General features: G+C 33.2%; 2 protein-coding genes across 2 annotated transcripts in view; one reads left to right on the top strand and one right to left on the bottom strand.

Annotated features, from left to right (window-relative positions):
* Nucleotides 1–22,619, top strand: part of LOC135848746 (myogenesis-regulating glycosidase) — a 70,568-nt gene that overhangs the window by 4,891 nt on the left and 43,058 nt on the right. The window lies entirely within an intron of this gene.
* The window catches only part of LOC135849094 (serine/arginine repetitive matrix protein 1-like), a 36,207-nt gene continuing 13,794 nt past the window's right edge, over nucleotides 207–22,619 (bottom strand). The window contains exons 2-10 of the mRNA XM_065369287.1: nucleotides 4,931–5,019; nucleotides 4,577–4,818; nucleotides 4,406–4,493; nucleotides 2,739–2,843; nucleotides 2,609–2,654; nucleotides 2,242–2,537; nucleotides 1,465–2,162; nucleotides 904–1,152; nucleotides 207–820 (exon numbers count right to left, since the gene is read on the bottom strand). Coding sequence (XP_065225359.1) covers nucleotides 671–820; nucleotides 904–1,152; nucleotides 1,465–2,162; nucleotides 2,242–2,537; nucleotides 2,609–2,654; nucleotides 2,739–2,843; nucleotides 4,406–4,493; nucleotides 4,577–4,818; nucleotides 4,931–4,997 — 1,941 coding nt within the window. The 5' untranslated portion in view covers nucleotides 4,998–5,019 and the 3' untranslated portion in view covers nucleotides 207–670. The remainder of the gene's footprint in view (nucleotides 821–903; nucleotides 1,153–1,464; nucleotides 2,163–2,241; nucleotides 2,538–2,608; nucleotides 2,655–2,738; nucleotides 2,844–4,405; nucleotides 4,494–4,576; nucleotides 4,819–4,930; nucleotides 5,020–22,619) is intronic.

The following is a 22,619-nucleotide window of genomic DNA, read 5'->3' as shown; positions in this document are numbered from 1 at the left end:
GCAATAAAGTAGATCTGGATTTTTCATTTCGAAAAAATAAGTACTTAATTTTTCAAGTCGATGATTTTATTTTTTTTTTAATCGTAATAATTTTTGCAAATTGGATTTTTCAAAGCCCATTTTTGAGAGAAAGTGAATAATTTTTTTCAGTCTTTTTTCTCACAAATAAGCAGTTTTTATTTTTTTAAAAATTGAAATTCAAACGATTAAAATTAAATTTTTTATTTTAACAGAATAACAATTACAATGTTACAAAAAATCTTATTTGTATTGTTACAATTTTTTTTAATGAATAGATGAATGATTAAATAAAAATTATTCACATAATTAATTTCAAATAAACAAAATTTCTCAACGTAAAATAAATAAATACTCGAAGGTGTATTTTTATAAAGTTCAAATTAAGTACAATATAAATATAAATACAGATAAATGTAGGTCTAGAAAATGTTCTTTCGCAGTGAATAAAAATTAGCAGATTTTCTTGGTAACATGGAAATTTGATTTTAATTATGTGTACTTTCATTTTTTCAATATCTTCCCTATCTCCCTCCCTCCCTCCCTCCCTCGCTCCACAACTACTCTTCACGTACTAATTTCGAATTTTCGATTATAAGATGAAACATAAAAAATTAAATATTTCTGGAGGGAAATCTTCAAAATTGAAAAATTACATAATGGCGCAAGGCAAAGCGCAGCAGACAGGACAACACATCGGCACGATTGTCTTTTTCACGTCGGAGTCTTCTCTCATTTTGCTACCACTTTTGTACTCGTATTTGGCCTTCCTTCTAGCTTTCATTCCTCCGCCTGCTTCACACTGTTGAAAAAATAACATAAAAAATATGAAATAAAATGGGGAAAAAAATATCGAACTGATGCATGTACTAGAAAGGCACTGACCTGGTGCATCGCAGCAGATTCTTCTTTTTTCGTGAATAATGGTCCAGGAGGATAGTACACTGGAGGACCAGCAACTCCGTTTACTTTTTCTTTTCTGTATTCGGTTAGTTTTTGAGTTTCGGCTTTGTCAGTCGGAGTTGATGGAGGTGAAGGCTTTTTGACTTGTACTATTTTTTCGGGCCCTGGTGTGAGGCATCGATTGGTCGAAGAACGAGTGGTATGGAAACGATTGAAAACTTCTTGACGGTGCTGTGGACAATAATTTTGTGATAATTAAATATTTCAACATAAATGGATAGGTGAAAATTTTATTCATAATGTACAGGGTGTCCCAAATGTAAACTCCTAATTTAAGAAATCGTTCAATAAAAATTAAACTTTTCAATTTTTTCTCAAAATATCTCAAAAAGTCTTTCAGATTCATGCTCTACAATTTTATTCTTTTTCACATTTTTCCCAAGATCCTCCGTTTTTCACCAAAATTTATTTTTCCTCATGGAGAAATTTCTGATTTTTTTTTACAAATTTTTGTTACCAAAATAAAGAAAAATGAACACTTACTTCAGTATCAGAAAATGAAGCCATCAACTCATCGATATGTTTCGGTGGTCTTTGCTCTCTGACTTCAGGTGGCGGGGAAGGTGAAGGGAAAGGTCTCGTATACGTATAAGCCGGTGTCGGCTCCGGCCTATACGTGTAATCATCCTGCGGATACTTCGACCTCTGGGTCTGCTGACTGGAGTATTTGTAATTACGCGTAATTACCGTATGACCAGGAATAGCATCGCGACTAGGATCAGAAGGGCTGAATTTCTGTTTCAAATTCGGCGACTGAGGTCGAATATTACGTTCGAAATTGTAACTTTTGACCGAAGTCTCCAATGGTGGATCTGGTGGCTGAGCGAACGATACTGGTGAAGGGGAACGATGGGGAGGTGGGGTCGAAGGGGATCGCTGAGTTTCTCGGCGGCTGGTCTCCTGGATGGTTTTCGATGAAGAGTATAAATTCCTTGTGATCGGTTGAGGAGTGGTGTTGCTTCGCACAGTAGAAGTTGTCGAATAGTACGATCTGGCTGGCGAAGGTGATCTATGAGTTGTGCTTTCTTTGACGGTGTTACTGCTGTAATTGTGGATCGATCTGGCTGGGGAAGGTGATCTATTGTAGTCGTAAGGATAAGAAATGGCGTTATCGGTTACATCTGATTCGTAATTGTAGTTTCTCGATATCGATCGTTGAGGCGAAGGGTCGGCGCTTTTTTCTGTTAACACAAGAAAAAGAGTAGGTGTTGTAAAATAAATTGAATATTTTGTAACTTAAATTATGTGAACTTTGCTTACTGGTTGAAGAGCTTCTAGTCTCGTAATGGTAAACTTCTTGTAATTGTCTGCCTGGCGAGGGTTCTCTGTGTCTAAGGCTACCTCCCGTGTAAAGTAAGTCTTTCGTCGAGTCGTTATTCGAATATTTATTGTGGTATCTCTCAATTGGTTCGCCATTATAAAAGACTTCTTTTTTCACCTCGTGACTTCTGACCGGAGGAGCGACGCCGTTCGAACCATATTTTTGTTCTTCGAAGGTACGTTCTTCGAAACGTGACACGTGTCCTTTTTGAGGAGTGCTGCTGTCCAATGGTTCCCTGAAGGAAAAAAAATTATTAAAATATTATAAAGAAATTGACCTACACAATGACAGATAGATGAAACTTACAGGAATCCTGAATCGTATCCTTTCAATCGATTACTGTGATTTGAGGCTGAAATTTCACGTAATTGATTAGATATTCGGAATTCAATGATCTAGCTGAAATCGATAAACGATAGAAAGTTAACTTACTTACTAGATAATTCCATTTTTTGAGTGTGGTTCAGATCATCCAATAGGGTATCTAATTCGTTGATGTTTTGCCTGAATTTTACTCCGGATTTTTCTGTCACTGGATTTGCTGGAATACAAAACGAAAAATTAAAATTATGAAGTTAAATTTCAAACCTAGATAAAATTAGTGACCTTCCTTTTCCTCCATTTCTTTTGCCTCCCAAGGTGACAAATTAGGATTAGGGGAGGGGGGGGGGGTAAACCCCGTGAAAATTAACTTTTCTTATGAGTAATCCGAGAGCGCCAGAGAAATGTTAATTTTTCGCTGGAAACTTTTGATTTGCTCGAAAATGGTTTCAACCGATTTGGATGTGTCGATTTTTACACTAGAATAGGTTTTCAAATTTTTGCACTGTCATATCGAAAAATCGAATTTAGCAAGTTAAAATTTGAGTATTCATGGCATACTCATTGAAGGAGCCAAATTTTAAATCGATTTATGATATAAAAGTGGAAGCCAATTTTCTCAAATGCTAAACTGAGTCGAAGTCTTGAGGACAAATGAGGAGTTGCGATAAAGGCCATTTTTTGGGACCACTCTTAAAATGTTGCAATAAATGTCTCAAATACGAATCCGTGGTTAGTTGACCCAAAATGACCATTTTTTGGGCTCCAGGGGTTCCCAAAGTTGCGAATAAACTCTTCGAAAAAACATTAAAATCACGTTTTCACGATTTCAACGACTTAAAATCTCAGAATTTGACCCAAAATAGCTAAATTTTGAAAGTTGTAGGAAAAATCAAATGAAAATTTATCGATCACTTTCTAATGTGTTTCAAATGTAAATTCTTCAATTTATTTGAAAAAATAGATACGCATAAACGCTTTTTTTTTAGGGGTAACTAAAGTGTGGGCTCTAAAAAAGCTTTCAAAATTACGAATATGTACAGGGAGCTAAGGAGTTTAATTAAACTTTTTCATCTAGATAATCGAATCGAATATATACCTTAAAACATTACATTTGACGCAAATCGCAGATTTCTGTTTTTCCAAGGGTTCCCAAAATATTGAAATTACGAAAATTTGGAAAATTGGACTTTTTTGAGTACCAGTGGAAAATTTTATTGAGCTCAAAATTTGATACATAGGATGGAGGTCTTTGAGATACTAATAAACTGTAGAAAGCTTTTTAGCGGGGTTCAAAGGCCTCAAAGGGGTAGGTTCACAATGGTGGTTCCAAAATTGTCCAAAAATTAACCCCCCCCCTCGAAAAATAGAAAAAATCACCTCGCATGATGTTTATAAAGTTAAAATAGATATTTACGCTAAAAATAAAAAAGTTTTTGAAAATAATACTCAGTGGTTCCTAAAATTCTTTTTTTATTCACAACTTTGGGAACCCCTGGAACCCAAAAAGTGGTCATTTATTTTAAGAGTGATTGAGTCGATAACTGCATGGGCCCAAAAAGTGGCCTTATCGCAACTCCTCATTTTAAAAAAAATGAAAAAACAGCAGAGAAATAACATTTTCAACAGTGAATCTCAATTTTTCAAATTTATAAAAAAATAAAAATGAAGAATATTGCTATAGCTTTTGATCAGATGAGAAAATAACGACAAAATTACAAAAATTGATCAAAGTAAGCTACCTAGATTCGGTACATGTAATTGATAGGTTCAGGTACTAACTTTGATTTTCAGTTTTCTTGGTATTATAATGATAAGAAACGGTCTTATAAGAACCGACATTTTTCCCTGGAATGGAATCAATGTTTTCCTGTGGAAAAAAAATCAAAATTATTGAACGGAATTTCGTTTCAAAAAATACAATGCCACATTTAAAAAATATCTCACGCGTACTTTATCGTAGAACGGACTTTTCGGACGTTCTGGTACAACACACGTGTTATTCGACGGATTCAAATATTCGAATTGATATTCCCTAGAAGACTCTGCAGGTTTTCCTGTACTTTGTGTTTGGACCGATTTGAAGGTTTCTCTGTATCCGGTGGATCCATCTCGATACGACGACGATGACGACGTTGTACCATTTACCATAGGCCTTGTGGCTACGGTGCTTTGTAAATCTTCCAATAATTCATCTGGAAAGCAGGATAATATATGAATATCGTCACGAGAAATGAAAAAAATATAACAAATATTTAAAATATTTCTACATTTTGTATCAAAAGCGAAGCTGAAAGTATCCCTTACCTAGTCTATTATCGCTATTTGTGTTATAATTCGATGTCACCGTCGACGTATGGTACCTGGACGACATAACAACTTGGTTTTAGCTGAATCTGCAACATAAAAAATAGTTCGATACGTATAAATAATCGCTCGCATAGGCTAAAAAGTCACGTTTTTCTATCCTATTTTTCGCGTGTCTATTTTGTATTAATGAAACGCATGATAAACGGAAATCGGAACGTATTATAGAAATATTGCTTGCATCATCACGAGATGGTCGGTATGCGAAACGTAGGTAACATATATACGATCATCTATGTATAATATGCCAGTGTGTTTGTTTGTGTTTATGTACAAAATCCATAAATGGAAGACACACACACGTTTATGAATTCGCTGTATGAAATTTTTTTCAACACCGCAACACTCGTCATTGCAACTCCAACAGGCAACCAACCCACTCATTCGCAGTTTATACATTGCTACCATATTTTTCCTATTGTGTATAGGTTTAAGTTTAGGTTGAGTCGACTATAGCCAGGTAGGTATTTATTGACGGAGCATACCGCTCGCCTCCTACACATTGTTTTATACATAGTTACACCTGATATGGGACAAGATTTTTCATGTCTGATGCAAAATGTGACGCTGACGGCTTCGCTGAGCAAAGCGGTATCCGGCCTAACGACATCCTACGCCCTGGCAAGACACCCACCCTATCGACATGTGTGTCTTTCAGTCCAAAGCTCGATATTGAATGTAGATGTAGCAGAAAATATACACGGTGCTTACTATTTGGAATATTATGCAGGTCAGATGGTTAGGTGATCTCTTCTCCCTTCTCCCCCTCTGTTCGGTTCTTCTCATTGATCAACTTTCTTGTGAAAGAAAAATTACTCTCGCGATTTCACGTTTTTTGGTGCAAGATGAAAAAGTATCTAGCTTGTGAGTTTATCCAGAGGCTTCTGTGATTTTTATTTTGATGTGACAGGGTAAATGAGAAAGAAAAGAGGGTCCAGTCATCCTCGTAATTTCGTTTCGTAAGAGATCTCATTTGTGTTAAAAACTTAGAATATCGAACAATTCAAGCTGACGAAGAACAGTTGTGGGTTTGCTCGAACGCAGAGTCATCGATAGCAAAAAATTCAACTTGTCAAGTACATACTTTGGGAAATCTGGCCACCAGGCAAATTGAGTTATATTTTTCATTACGTAATAAAATGCATTGATATGCCAACAAATAATTATTTGAAATTTTGGGTGAATTCAACAAATTTTAATAGGCTGTTAACGTGAGATGAAATTGCAAGCTTCAGAAGCTGAATATTATTGTAGATTATAATATGGGATAGAGTGATTTGCCTTTTTTCCTGTAATGATGTGGAGGGAAGAATGAGCCAAAGGAAGATGGAAAAAATTTCCATCATCCTCATCCTCCCTCTCCATCAGTTTAATTCTTCAATAGTCTCCATTTTTAGGAATTTTTTTACACAACATACGTACATACGATTAAAATATTCTAACAAAAATAGAAGCATCCAGAATTTATAAAGAAAAGTCGTACAATTTTCGTCTCACATTTTTTTTTTGAAAAAATTACAATTTTCTATTTTAGGACTTTTTTGAAGAAAGGGGGGAAGGGGGAGTTGAAAACAATTTTGGAAAAATTGGAAAACATTTTTTTTGAGTGGCAAATATTGGAAAAATTTGTTTTTGAGTTGAAAAACAAAAAGTATCACTATACGTCAATTCGAAAAATTGAATAAAAATTTCATTTCGAACAAAACATTGGAAAAATTTTATTTTAAGTTTTAATGAAATATTTTTTCATTTTAAATAGGAAAAAATTTAATTTAGGTACTCACTGATCATTGTACTAAGAATGGGGAAAAATCACGTTCAATTCACTGAATCCAGAATAAATTCCTTTCTGAGTGGAAAAATTGTAAAAATTAACTGAAATTTAATTTTCAGCAGGAAAAAAGGGTGTAATTTTCTTTTCAGTTGAAAAAGCAAGTAAAATCAGATCTTATTTTGAATGAGTTGAATTGATGAAAATTTCAGTCATGATAAAGTGCATAAAAATAAGTGATTTTTTTGAATCCCTTCCCTTCTCTCCTCGTTTTTTTAGTAGATCGATTCCAATCAAACTGTTTTTTTTTTGTTTTTTTTTCTTCGAGACCCTGCTAAATCTTAAACATCTCGCTGCTCTACTTCCTTCTTTTTAAATTCGAGGCAATTCTACAAAATACCATTTCAACCCGCAGTCATTTTTTTTGGATCACACAAAAAAAATCGATAGCAGTTGAACATTACATCACTAGAACAAATTTTGTGGGCTGAATTTCATTTTTGAATTTCTGATGAATTTTTGAAAATTATTCAAATTTGGATCAATAGTTTCTACAAAAAATGAAAATCCAGAAAAATTGGGACAGAGAGCCAAAATTTGATTTATGATTTCGTTTTTTTTTAGAGCCGATGCATGGCAAATTTTTAAATTTGCCTGAGTGTTGAAAAAATGCTAAATTTTATTTTGATTCTATGATTGATAATTTTTGTGAAAAAATGAGAAATTCTGACTTTTGGCATTTGAGGGAATTTGTGGTTATCTCCAAAATTTTAGATAACTCGTGAAATTTTAGAATTTTGTCTGTAAATTTTTTAGCTTATAAGTTTGATTTTATTGGCCACCACCCACTCTCCTCTCTTCCTTCCTCTTTTCTACATCTACGAACAAAAAAAAAAAACAAAAAAATACATATTTCTCTGCTGTCAGTCATTTTTTTTGGATTGCCCAAAAAAGTCAAAAGTGCATTCAACAGCATACCACTAGACTAAATTTTAAGAGCTGAATTTCATTTTTGAATTTTTTGCGAATTTTTAAAAACCATTTGAGCCAATTTCTACAAAAAAATTAAAATTTAATAAAATTTGGACAGGAAGCTGAATTAAATTGGTTTATGATTTGGAGCTCTTTTAAAGCCAATAACAAATTTTTGGATTTTCCTGTATTGAAAAAATGCTGAATTTCATTTCGTTCCTTTTTATGATTTTCTCAACACTGAAAATCTAATAATCTGTCGAAGGCTTCAAAATGGCTCAAAACCACAGCCAGTTGATTCAAGGAGATCAAAATTAAACCAAATTTCAGCTTTCCACCACTTGATATTTTTTTTTATAGAAAATGGATCTCATAAATTTTCATAAATCCTCCAGAAATTGAAAAATAAAATTCAACATCTAATAATATTTATACTTTTACCTAAGACACGTAAAACAGTATTGTTGATTTTTTCCGAAATATTTTACTCCTTTGCTGCTGCCTTTATACCTTACTTCTTAAGTCTTTTGAATTCGGTCAGAAGTTTTTTACAAACCATTCTTCCCCTGTTGGCCAAAAAATTATCAGTTTGTCGAAGTTTTTAAATTTTTTAATGCGAATTCTTAAAAACCTCGTGAAATAACATGTTGTTTTTTCAGATCTTTATTCTTTCCTCTCCACCCCTCCTTTGTGATTTCTATAATTGCGAAGACAATTTGTCTGCGACTTCGTGCTTTTAGTTTCCCGACCATAACTCTGAAAATTTGTTGCTGTTCTGAGGTTTCAAAAAATCTGCAATTTATGGTGGTAGAAAAATATGTTTTAAAAATGTAGGTATTTCAGTAATTTCCTCATTTCAGGATGGAAACCACAATCCAGACCATTTCGCTGCTACCCACATTACCAAAAAATAAATAAAACACTACATACCTGCGATTTGTCCAGATAAAGCCATATTTTTAGACAAGGTACTGGGGCCATATTCGCTCCATTTAATGAAAATACACCCTAAATTTTAATTTAATGATACAAGAGAGCAGTTAAAGTGAAAACAACACCGAAAGAGTTTTTGTGTTGATAATTTTTATCTCGTGTTCTAGAGACTAAAGTGAAGTGCAAAGCTTTCACTGGTTTTTGTCGACAATTACGCGTAGAATAAACGATCCAAGAGCAAAATTACTATACATACCAAGTACCTACCTCTAACATGTACTTACGCAATTTTTCCCTTTTTAATATAGCACCCGAGGGAACACGTGTGGTGGGTTTGTTCATCCAAATTATAAGTATAAGGTAAATAGCTACCTAGTCTAGTTTCGTACAAATGATACGAATTTTAAAAGCTGACGTGGCGTGTATGGTTTACATACCTACCTACTTTGTACAGGTGTGCTGCGAAGTAATTTTCGGCCAAATTTCACGCATTTTTGTAAAATAAATAGACAGCCTGGTAATAGAGATGAAAATGTGCTCGTTTCATCCCTGACATACATGTACACGGTGTACACTTGGTACATCTTGTATTGTGTCCGTATATTATCGTACGCGATGCATACATATATGAGTCAGTTTTGGATTTTGGGCACTCATCCAATGTCATAGTTTTTTCAACGTTTTTATTCTCTCTAGTCGGTGTTTATTTTATTCGAAATAGTGTGTTTTTTTCTCTTATTCTCTGATTCTCTTTCTGTATTCTGTTTCATTCTATGCGTATCTTCACCTGTCTGGACGACGGATCATGAAAATAGGCTCGACTATATTTTGTTCGAAATTAACACACAGTCGAGGCGGCGTGGCGACCCGTTGGCGAGCAAAAGACGTATTTTGAAGTTTTGCCATTTTCTCGAACTCGACCGTAAGTTTTTTGGACGCACGAGAGGTAAAATTTAATGAAAAATTACCCATTTTCGCTCTCGAAAATTTTCAAAACTCAACCACCGTAGAGTGAAAGGATAATTTTACAAATTGAATGAGGAAAAAAAAGAGGAAGAGAGAAAGATAAAATACAGGTCATTAGGCTCTTACAAATAAGCTGCACTTATGCTCATGTATGTAGATGTACATGCCAGAGAACGCGAATTATTATGGAAATATTTGACAACTTGAGAAAGTAGGTACTAAACGACTCGAAAATTCCGAATACGAATCGTATTATCTACACCACGGTTACGGTACAATTATCATCAAAGGTTTTCCGAATCGTAATAAACGCTTTTTGAGCAACTCTAAAACCGAATATTCTTCGAGAAATAGTTTTGTTAAAGAGAAAGCACATGTTTGACGTTTATTATTATTTTATTGACATTCTCGGGCTGATAAAATAAACCGCATCATCGGCATAACTTAAGCTCACTCATCTCAACGTCGTCGATGAATTATTCATTGAAAAATTCAAGTTTAATGACCTCCCCAATTTACGCCTACCTATCTATTTAACCTGCGTATTAGGATAGGATATTTAGGAGAATATTTTTTTTATAAAAGTTTGTCGAGTATTAAGCAAGATTGTTTGTACAGCAGGTAAAAATCAACGTTCATTGTGTTTCGAATGACAGATGTACGTAAGCCTTCGTGTACGTGTGATGAGGATTTTTTTTAATCCAACGTCGTCACATTCATCAATGTAGACGAAGAATTTAACCAAATACAAATAAGTACATAGTGCTTCATAAAACATGAGCCCTTTTTTTTGGATTTGGGTGCAACCAGGTGTGAAAAAAATAACAATGTTTAAATGAACACATGCTCAAATTGCTATAATTATTTGACGAAGTTTAGCAAAAAATTGTTATCAAATGTTCTCAAAAAGATGATGAAAATTTTAGATTTTTGGACTGTGTCTTGACTTCCTCCTCCACAAAAGTCTATTTCAAAATTTTAAAAAAGTCTCGAAAAAAATTTTTCTTCCGAAGGTACCTAGATCTACCTAATTTTATTGAGGTGATGGGAAGGAAAAAACTGTATTTTTTCATGTTCTAGAAATAGTTTTGTTTAATGTTTGTAAAGAAATTCCGATGGGGCGATAGAAATGATTTTTAATATAGGAACTTACTTACGTAGTTCATTCGTTTTTTACCCAAAAGCTCGTTTCCCACAGATCTCTTCTTATCTTTTTTGCAACCTTTTACAAAGGCATTTGTGATGTATGAGAACGAGAAAATTTTTATTTTTCAAGTTTTTCTGAAAAATGAACTAAATGGAAAAATTTACCCAAAGTACGAACACTGCTAACGTATTTTTATTCGCTATTTGAAACTTGAAAAAAAATCGATTTTAATGTTCTCTCCTCTCACCTTTCTCTTGCATGTTCCATTTCAAAAAAAAAAAAATGTGATTGATATTTTTTGGGGTAAAAATGTGAGCACCTTGCAAAGAAATATAGGAAAAATTATTTTTGATTGTATCAAGTCTTGGTGGAGATTCGGGAAATCTCTCATACGTCAACTTGGATTTCTTCATGCTGGAAAAAATTTTTGTTTATGTTTCCTCTACCTAGAGAGGAAATTTTAGAGTGAAGAACTCGACTTTACAGGTGGTTTTTGTAGAAATTTTACACATATTACAGAACCATGTTCCCAAAAGGTCTCTGAAAAAAGGAAAATTACCTCCGCAAAAATTAAAATAATTCACGTAGACTCCAATAAAACTATTTCTTGCAACAAAAATTATGAAATTATATCAATTTTTCGTTTTATGAATTTTCAAAATATTCTTGTAAGTATGTATTTCTCGTTCGGTATAAATCACGAATTTTTCAGGGTTTCTTCTTGTTTTCTTTCTGTTAATGGGAAGAGGAGAGAGGGACTCACACGGTAACTTCCATTGAAAGCTTAAAACCTGTTTCTGAACTATGAATTTTTTATATCAACTTTTTGAAGAAAAAAAGAAAACTCGTTACTCTTGGCCTATACTTATTATTTAAGCAGAAAGTTGTTTTTTTTTAATTTTTTTATTTGGACTTCAAATTTGCTAATGTTTAGGATACTAGCAGCCTTCTGTCATACCCCCATATTTCTTATGCTTCAGCTTTAGTTCCATTTTTTTTTGTATGCGTAAAGTACGAGGTTTAAAAATTCGAGAATGATACACGCTTGAATTTACTTTTAAAATTTTAATGTTTTATGAAAATAGCATTTTGAAGAAATTTCACATTCCGATTTCACTAAAAACATTTGACTGGGTGATACTAGGTGCTTCTCGTTTATACATTAATTCTGCGTATCTCTAGAAATCCAACCAAATAGGTATGACTTTTCGTGTATTTTCTCAAAAAGGCTATGTAAGCAGATACATACATAAATAAGATTTAGCTGACTCGAATTCGTTGATTAGAAACATCGTACAAATGAACAAAATTTATGGCAACAGTATAATATAATGCAATTTATTTTTTCTATTAAAATTCAGTTTTTTTTACATTTTTTTTTATCGATATTAGGTTTAATTCTATTTCGTTCTAAACATTTCGTCATATTGATAACAATCGTGTTAAACTGAATTAAAAAAATCTTCAAAATGAATGTAACATCTGTAGAAAATTAGATATAGTTTTTTTTAAACAGCATTATTGATTCAAAAGTAAGTTCTGGTACCTTCATCATTTTCAACAAGGGCATAATGTTCCTACAATGGTTACAATTCCAATGAAAATAGGGAACAAGGATGCAGCGATGAAAGGGCCAACGGGTGAAGTGGTTGCGATAAAGAATTCAGTTATGGTTAAACCTGCTGCGGTGTAGAAAAATCCAATCGGTCCGGCCACAATAAAATCAATAAACACCGATAAAAGAGCTATCAGAGCTATCCAACGATTCATCTTGGAAAATAGGCAATTTGTCGACACAAAATAATTATTCAACGCGTAAATTAACGTTTCACTCAATCCAAAATTACCAAAATATATTCAAAAATGCCAAGTGGCAAGGGAAGTGACTTTACTTTTCGACGATAAGATGTGCAGTATATTACCAAGCATTGACAGTTCGAAAAATTATTACGCAACAATGTTTATCAACAACATGAAAAAAGAATCGTTACCCACGATAAGAAAAATTGGCTGACTCAAAAATTACCTATCGCTTGGAAAGGATGTTTGTCACCTTTTCGAAGGAAAAGCTAGCATAACCTTGACATCCAAGTTGTAGTTTTATTGAAAATTTTTTCAGTTTATCGTGAATCATACTTTTTTTACGATCGGTAAAGTCGTATTTGGAAGTTTCCACGGTGCGATATCGTCATGTGACTTACTTACTTGGAAAACAAAATAAAAACAAAAAAAGAAAGTGATTTTAACCCTGCATAAACAATGTCCTTAACGACAACTTGATGTAATTTTTTACATCACGTTGAAAAGAAAAAATTTTCCACAACATGATGTATTTTTTTACATCAATTGTCGTTTGAGGGTTGAGTCATGTGTTATTACGTAATAAGGTACTATACATTATACAGTACTTATGACACAAAAGTAGTGCTCGGTGTGTTTTATTGATTGTAAGTGGAAAGAGCTAGTGAAATGAATGAAGCGGCGTTGAGTAGGGAAAAATAAGGGCTTTCAAAAGCGATGGCCCAAGTACAGGGTGTCCACAAATTGAAAAACCGGGTTGGTCAAAAAATTCAAACTGGTTTTTATTGGCGTAATGTATTTTATACACTAAGGCGACAAAAACGTGATACTTACCTAATATGAATTTTTTGAAACCGATTCATAAATTTGCCACCAGTTAACAGAAAATACCCAAAAATTGTAGATGAAGAAAAAAGCTCGAAACAAAAATGTTGTAGGTACATAGAGCGTGAAAAATTACACAATTCTGTCCAATCACATTTTGAAACCGGTTCATTGGTTCGCATTTAGCAACCAGTTTTTGACAAACATTTAAAAATTGGAGATAGAGAAAAAAGCTTGAAACAAAAGTTGTACTTGGAGCGTGAAAATTTGAACCATTTTCGCTGATCGGATTTTGAAACCGGTTCATTAATTTGCAACCAGTTATCAAAAATTACCTAAAAATTGAAGATCGAGAAAAAAGCATGGAACAAAAGTTGTAGGGCGTAAAAAATTACACAAGTCTGTTCAATCACATTTTGAAACCGGTTCATTGGTTCGCATTTAGCAGCCAGTTTTTGACAATTATCTAAAAATTGAAGATAGAGAAAAAAGCTTGAAACAAAAGTTGTAGAGCGTGAAAAATTGAACCATTTTCGCTGATCGAATTTTGAAACTGGTTCATTTATTCGCAGCCAGTTATCGAATTCCACTTGGAAATAAAAGCCATCGAGCACTACTTTCGGGTCATACCTACTGTATAGTTAGATTTTTTTAGTCAACCTTTTCGTGAAAAAATCAATCAAAACCAAAAAGTTAGTAACAACTTGGATTTGATGAAAATCGATTATAACTTACTAAAGATTTGGTCTCGGATCATTTCTCTCCTCTGCTCTACTTTGGAATGGTCATTTTTACAACAAAAAAATCGGATTTTTTCAAAATCTAAATGGACTACTTATACTTACACTTTTTTACTCCTCAGTAGGTATGAATTTAATTTGGCCTTAAAAACATTTTTGAAAATTTTTGACTTATCTGGTTCTTTTGGTGCACGCTTCAAATGTTCTCAAAAAGATGATAAAAATTTGAAATTTTTTGGTCCGTGTCTGACTGCCTAGCTGCTTCACGAGGGTCTATTTTAAAATTTTAAAAAAGTCTCAAAACAAGTATACCTACCTACCTACCTACCTGTATTGGTAAATTTTCCAAAAATAATTTTATTTAGGTCGTGGAGAAAGAAAAAGTTACAATTTTTTCATGTTCTAGAAATAAAGTTTAATATTCGTGAAGAAATTCCGATCGAAATGAATTTTCATATATAATGTACTTACACAGTTCATTTGTTTTTTACCATATAGCTGAACTCGTTTTCCTTACATTTCTTCTTATCTTTTTTGCGCCCTTTTACAGGGGCATTTGTGGCAAATGAGAACTAGAAAATTGTATTTTTCAAGTTTTTCTGAAAAATGAGATAAATGGAAAAATTTACTTAAAGTTGTCGCACTGGTCAAAAATGTATTTTTTGCTATATGAAACTTGAAAAAAAAAATGAGATTTTCATGTTCTCTCCTCTCACTTTTCTCCTGAATGTTCCACTCCAAATAAAAATAAAATCAACTGGTGCATTATCTACTTAGATTTCTTCATGTTGGAAATTTTTTTTTGAAATTTTGTATCTTTTTGTGTTTTTTGAATGGAGGGGGATGATTGTATGTACCTAAAAAGGAAATTTTAGAGTGAAGGAATCGAGTCTACAATTGATTTTCATACAAATTTTACACAAATTACAGAACATGTTTCCAAAGGTTTCGGAAAAACAGGAAATTGATCCCGAAAAGTTTAAAATAATTCACGTTGGCTCCGATAAAAATGTTTCTAGTAAAAAAATTACTAAAAAAGGTCGGTTTCGTTTGATTTAAGTATTCTCAAAATACATACGTATAGTCGTATACTCTTTTGGTAAAAATCACACTTTTTCTGTTCAATAATAATCTTCTCTTATTGTTAACCTATTTTTTCGCAAGAAAAAAAATAATTTAAGGATAAGGAGTCGGATTTTGAATTTTACGAGTTTCTTGTTGTTTTGTTTCTGTACATGGCAAGAGGAGAGGAGGACTCGTATGGAAATTTCCGTTGAAAGCTTAAAACTGGTTGCAAAAATATGAAATTGTAATATCAACTTTTTGAAGAAAAAAAGAACTTGCCCTTCTTATTATTTAAGCAGAAAGTTGTTTTTTTTTTACTTGGGCATCAAGTTTGCTGTTCAGAGTGCCAGCTGCCCCCTTGTCATACCCCTATATTTCTTATGCTTCAGCTCTAATTTTTTTTTTGTATGCTATGGCATGAAATTCAACAATTCGAGAATGATACCTACACGTTTTAATCGACTTTTTAAAAATGTTGATCCAACCAATAATGACTTTTTGTGTATTTCCTCAAAAAGACTATGCAAGCAAGTACAATTAGATTTAATTGACAGAAGTTTAAGATTTGTGTGTAGCTGAATCGAATTTATTGATTAGAAACATTGAACAAATGAAAAAAATTTATTGCAACAGTATAACATAATGCAATTTATTTTTTGTATTAAAAATTCAGTTATTTTTACTTACATTCTTTTATTGATATTTGGTTTAATTCGTATTTCGTTCTAAACATTTCATCATTTATTGATAGCAATCGTGTTAAACTGAATAAAAAAAGAAAATCTTTAAAATGAATACAACATCTGCAGATATATTGTTGTTTTTTTTTTAAAAAACAGCATTACTGTTTTGAAAGTAAGTTCTGGTAGGTATCTACCTTCATTATTTTCAACAAGGGCATAATGATCCTACAATGGCTACAATTCCACCGAAAAGAGGCGTCAAAGCTGCAACGAGTAGAGGACCACCGGGAAAAGATAATGCTATATAGTGTTCAGCTATTTTTAAAGCTGCTTTCGTGTAGAACGATCCAATCGGTCCGGCCACAATGAAATCAATAAACACCGATAAAAGAGCAATCAGAGCTATCCAACGATTCATCTTGGAAAATAGGCAAATTTGTCGGCAAAAAATAATTATTCAACGCGTAAATTAACGTTTCACTTAACTCAAGATTACCAAAATATATTTGAAAATGTCAAGTGGCAAGGGAAGTGACTTTATTTTTCACGATAAGATGGGCAATATATTACCAAGAACTGACAGTTCGAAAAACTAATACGCGACAATGTTTATCAACACGATCAGAAAAATTGGTTGACTCAAAAATTACCTATCGCTTGGAAAGGATGTTTTGTCACCTTTTCGAAGGAATACCCAGCCAGCATAACCTTGACATCCAAGTTGTAGTTTTATTGAAAAATTTTTAAGCTTATCATGAATCATACTTTTTACAATCGGTAAAGTCGTATTTGGAAGTTTCCACGTTACGATATCGTGATGTGCGTTATTAATTTGAAAAACAAAAAAAAATGAAGTAAATTTTGAATTCATGTGTCAACTTTTTTTTTGAATTTGAAATTGAGTTTTAGTAGTTTGAATCAGAGAAATGATTAGGGAAGGATATGTATCGATTCAACATTGTCAGACTTAGAAATAATCCATCTTTGATGAGCTACTATAACTTAATTTTGTAAAAATTACCCAACTTCGTAACCGTTTTTTCATCCTTCTCATCGTATAGGTACTAGGCACAGGTATAGGTAGTTTTTTTTTTTTTATGGTACCTGCCTATTTTGTCGTAGCTCAAGTATTTTTTGAGGGGGAGGGGGTGAAGAAAAGTTTTGAAGAAATATTCCACCAAATGGTTTATGAAATTTCCAAAACAGTTTTACATTCTGATTTTAATTTTTTTTCTCAGACATTCTACTCGTATCCTGTTCAAGTATTAAAATTCTCAATGCTTTTTCAAAAGCAATTAACTACTGTCTCAAAAAAAGAGACAAAATTAATTTCAATGGGAAATAAATCCGATGCAATGCTTATTAGTGTTATTTATTGTTTTTATTAGTTAATAATAGAACATCGTGCGGTCTAAACTACCCGAATGCATTATTTTACAAGTTGAATCTTAATAAAATATGGTTAAAAAGTACTGAAGTAGGTATTGATTAATAGGTACCATAATTTTTAACAAGGGCACAATAAAGTCACCAAACATGTGATGGCCCAAAAAAAAGGCAGCATAATAGGTACCAACCATATACTAAAAGGGGTACTTGCCATCCACATTAACGCAGTACTCAAACCAAGACATGTAGCAACTCCTCCGATTACTCCAGCCACAATAAAATCGATTAACGCAGAAAGAAGAGTGATAAGAACAATTAAATATTTCATTTTGAAATCGCGAAAAATGATCGATTGTTCAAAAAGTGAACTGAGAAACTATAAGTCGTCCAATATTTCACCAAAATATTTCCGTAAATGTATAAGTAAGTAGCAACAACTTGGCAATAAGAGTTTTTTTCTTTATAGAAGAATTGACGGTGCAAAAAACGACACATGATACTCATCCCATGCTGATTTCTTATCACATCACAGGGGATTTTTTAAAAAAAATGTGTCAGTTATTGAATACCTGTTATAGAAAATTCGGTGTATTGAGGGAAAGGGGGTTGAGAAATTCTTCGAAATTGAAAAATACGACATTTCGTCATCGTTTACCATGTGTACGTCTATGAGTATGGTCTAGGTAGGTGATTTATGCAAGAGTTTATGAATGAACCAACCCACGCAGCGTTGACGTCGACGACGTGTTGTAGTAATTTTTTAAAATAGTAACTTTTCTCCTTAGCATAATATACGTAAAATTCACAGAAGGTGTTTTGATATTGAGTTTGAATGAGTCACTATTTGGTACACATATGAACTGCTCGACAACACGTACGAAAAAGATGGTATTTTTCATCGATTATACCATTTCATAATCAACCCCTAAAGTTTAATCTTAAGCACGATTTTACGTTCTTACTCGTTGACGCTGTGTTAGGTGACATTGCAACAAAGAGTTAACAAACAAGTCGTTAGTCTTTGACGAGGTGCACGAAATTAAAGCCATGTAAATCGAGGGGTGTTGCGTTTTGTTGTTGTTAATGGCGTGAAAAATACCCCACAAGGATCACCGACGACGACGTTGAATATTAAAGATGGGTAGGTAGATGTTTGAATTACGTCTACTTGATGGGTTTCCTATATGGTTGATCTTTTTTCACGTTCTTATGAGAAGCTTGTTCGTTTGGTTGGTGTAAAAATTTCCGATTGAAAATTTTTGTTTTAACGAAATTCATTTTACTTATCCTTATTTCTGCAAGGTATTTGAAGGGAGAGGGGGGGGGGTTAAATGCCCCAAAATCTTTGTACATAAATGGTGACAATTTACCGAATTTAAGGATTATTTTTTTTAAACAATCGAAATAAATAATTTGGAGACTGTTAACGGTTTGAGGGATTTGCGATGAGTAAAGGTGGAAGGAGGAGATATGCCCCAGAATTTTGAAGATCAGTATGTATTTCATATATTTTTGAACAGTTTTCTGTCGTTCAAATTCAACTATTTCAATATTAAAACTACATACATTTTATCCATGGAAAGTAAACCTCGAAGAATAAAGGTTAGAAAACATAACCTCCCTCATGTATTCTACAGTTTTAAAGTACATACATATAAGGAGTCAATACGACGACAAAATATGAACAGATGACTAAAATATTGTTTTTCGAAATTTTGGGGGCTCTTACACCTCGCCCTTTCTCTCTAGTGTATTCAAAGATCCTCATTCCTCGAATATGATTGGAGTATACCTACTTATTTATTGATTGTTTCAATAAAAAAAGCTTTCCGCATTTTAAAGATTTTTCTGACTCCAAATTTCCCCCTTCCCTCTTCCTTTTAGTTCATACAGGCTCAAAGAAATTTCACGTTTTGAAGTAGAATAATCAATTTATACATGGATGATTTTTTTCTGTTCTAGCCTTAATTTTTATGGGTCTAGCTCTCACCCCCTCCCCCCCTCGGTGTTCAAAATGGATTGTGATACAGCAGTGATCAGATGAATTCTTGCAATATTTCATTTTTTAAAGCAAAAATCCTCGTTTAAAAATTACTTTTTGTGATATTCCACCAAAATCTGGCCTAAGATTTAGCTACTGTAGGCAGTTATTTCGTCATATTGCACCATATTGGTGTACATACTATTTAGTCATACTAAATGTAGCAAGATGCAACATGATGCAATCTTTCAATTAATTTAATTCGGAAACTTATTTACCCATCCGAGAATAAAACTTTATAGCCGCAGCTGGCTGATTACCGTTCATTTTCGCGATCATTTATGACCATAAAAATCCATGGTCATCTATGATCATAAAAGTCAAACTTATAAAACCTTTGCAGCTGTGAATTAAGGTTTTCTCCCTTGCAATGAGGTCACTTGTCTGAGTCATATGTATAGGCTAAAATTAGCATTTACGATTTGGCTAAACAATTACAAATTATAAGGAAATACTTACCCTTATAATTAACCACTAATAGTATCTATACTATACAGCTGCAAGAAAAATAAATACCCAAAAAATACCCAATAAATACCCGAAAAATCGGAAAAAAATTCCCAGCCCGATCTATGGCACCTACAGAGCTAATTTTTTTTTTAATCGACAGCTTAACTTCTCTAGAATATAGGAAAAATACGCGGGGGCGAAAATTTTGGAATTAAAGGGCCCAAATTTTGACTTGAAATGGGCTGTTTTTGCCGTTTTTTCGATTATTCTCAAATATATCGAGAACGAAAAAAGCTAGGAAGGTGGTTAATATCTCATCTTAAAGAGCATTAAATCCTGAACATTTCCCTCGATTACTTCACCCCTCTAGGGTTTTTAGTTTTTGAGCTATTTTGAATCCAAATTTGAATTAAATTGAATTAATTAAATTATCTCGAAAACTAAAAATGCTAGATGGGTACTGTCAACGAGGGAAATGTTCGATATTTCATGCTCATTATAATGGCGAAAACAGATTAGCAAAAAGTTTATTATATCGTGCGATTTTGATCGATTTTTATGGCATTTTATAACAAAAAACCGTTAAGATGATGCGTGTACTTATACACCCACACAAGCATACACACACAATCACCAACGTACAACGCATCGCGAAGCCATGTCGTTGTTATTCCAGACAGGATCACGCGACATGCGCGCGCATACAAACCTCCCACTCCTCCAACAATGGAAATCTTACAATGCGAGGATTATGATTTTGCAAATCGAGCGAGCGTGAAATTGTCAACAGAAACAGATATTATTGCTAAATGTTAATCCGTCTATCTTCGGAGTTCGGTGCTTTGCTTTTGCATTTATCATCTATCATTTTAATCAAAGTTTTAATCGAAGCATATCAGTATTTATGTATGTACTTATGTACCAAATTATGTATTATTGACATACCTACCCTTAAACATTGCAAAATCCAAAATTGCTTAAAATGCCATAAAAGACGTTCAAAAATTTAAAAAAAAAAACGAGCTAAAATAACAAAATTTATGAAAATGACTGAAAAATGAATGAAATATTGTAAAAATTTTAAGTACCTAAAATTTCAAAAATGGTTGCTTGAAAATTCATTAAAAGTATTGGAGGTTGAAAAAAATTGTTCAAAGTGCTGAAAGTCGTTGAAAGTGGTATGAAAATGAATGAAGTGCAGATATATTTAGTTTTTAAGGAGAAGTACTTGGGAGCAAACCTCTTCTGAGAGTGAGCGAAGGGGGGGTTTGGGGGCGCAGCCCCCAAGAGCGAGTTCCGAGGGCGAAGCCCGAGGAACGAGTATGGGGGTTGGGCCGCGAAGCGGCCAGGGGGCGTAGCCCCCTAGTACAGTATATAGTGGGAATTTCAAAATCTGGTACAATATTTTATGACTTTTTTATCACCTAGTATAATGTGTGTATCCAGTTGTGGTATCTCTTTTAAGCCTTGGTACACTTGCACCCCCAAAACTGCATTTTTCACAACAATCGTAAATGTCATCACGAATTCGAATTCTGTACACCTTGCGATCTTTCCCCTTTAAATTGCATCTTTCATAACGATCATAAATGTCACCTTGCATTTCAAATCTGTACATTTCGTGATTTTTCCCCAAATAAAACTCAGCTATCCTATTGGTCAATTTTTGGTTTGTCATCGGAAGTCCCCTTCGAAATCACCCAAAATTTACTATAAATAAAATTGAGGAGGATCTAAACATTCTCAGTTGCTCTTGGTTGCTTTTTCAAGTTGTTATCAGCAATCTATGCTTCCGTGATTTTTCTACTTCAAGTTGTACTTAGGTACTTGCGAATTCGTTTAAATAATTTTCTTTCCAAGTTTTTTTTTCTACAAAGTTAATATTTCCGCGATCATTTTATTTAACAAAGTTTAATCGCGAATTTAATCACGAATTTAATTGAATTAATCGAGAATTTAATCTCAAATTTAATAACAATAATTGTGCCAATTTTTATTTAAAATAATTCGTTCCGTGAAATCCAATCTAGTCAGCCAATCTAGTCACCCAATCTATCTAGTCAAATTAAAGAGGATTTCCATTTATTTCTACTACCAGTAAGTCTCTTCGGAGTTTTTATTATTATTTTAATCTATGTAGATATATTTTGCCTAAATTTAAATTCTAGTCTAATTTTAGAGGTTTAATTTTATCTAAATTTGAATTTTTATATTTTTAACTGAAATCATTCATTTTAAAGTTTTAAAATTTTAAATCCTAATTTTAAACATTTCAAATTCTATTTTTAGATTTTTTTGTAATTTAATTAATTATTATCCGAAACTGAAGTGTAAATTTTATCAAATTAAAATATTTAATTTTATCTGAGGTTTTATTTGAATCAAATCTAGGGAATATAACATTTTGCTGATACACAAAAAAAACTATGTACCTACTCAATTTTTTAAGCTGATATTTTTAGGATCCCATATTTTTTAACCAAAATGTCCTGATTTAGCAATTAGAAGCTCTAAAGTTTTTAAAAAAAATCATCAACTAAGTACTCGTATATAAATACTAGGGGGCTACGCCCCCTGGCCGCTTCGCGGCCCAACCCCCATACTCGTTCCTCGGGCTTCGCCCTCGGAACTCGCTCATGGGGGCTGCGCCACCAAACCCCCCTTCGCTCACTCTCAGAAGAGGTTTGCTCCCTTTGATCAAAATGATGGATGATAGACGCGAAAGCAAAGCACCAAAGATAGACGGTTTAACATTATAACATCTTAGCAATAATATCTGTTTCTGTTGACAATGACAATTTCACGCTTCATCGATTTGCATTGCATAAGCCATAAATCATAATCCTC

The sequence above is a fragment of the Planococcus citri genome, chromosome 5, assembly GCF_950023065.1.
Source record: "Planococcus citri chromosome 5, ihPlaCitr1.1, whole genome shotgun sequence".
Taxonomy (NCBI): Eukaryota; Metazoa; Arthropoda; class Insecta; order Hemiptera; family Pseudococcidae; genus Planococcus; species Planococcus citri.
Note: the sequence above shows the minus strand (reverse complement) of the source record. Positions and strands in the feature narration are given on the sequence as shown.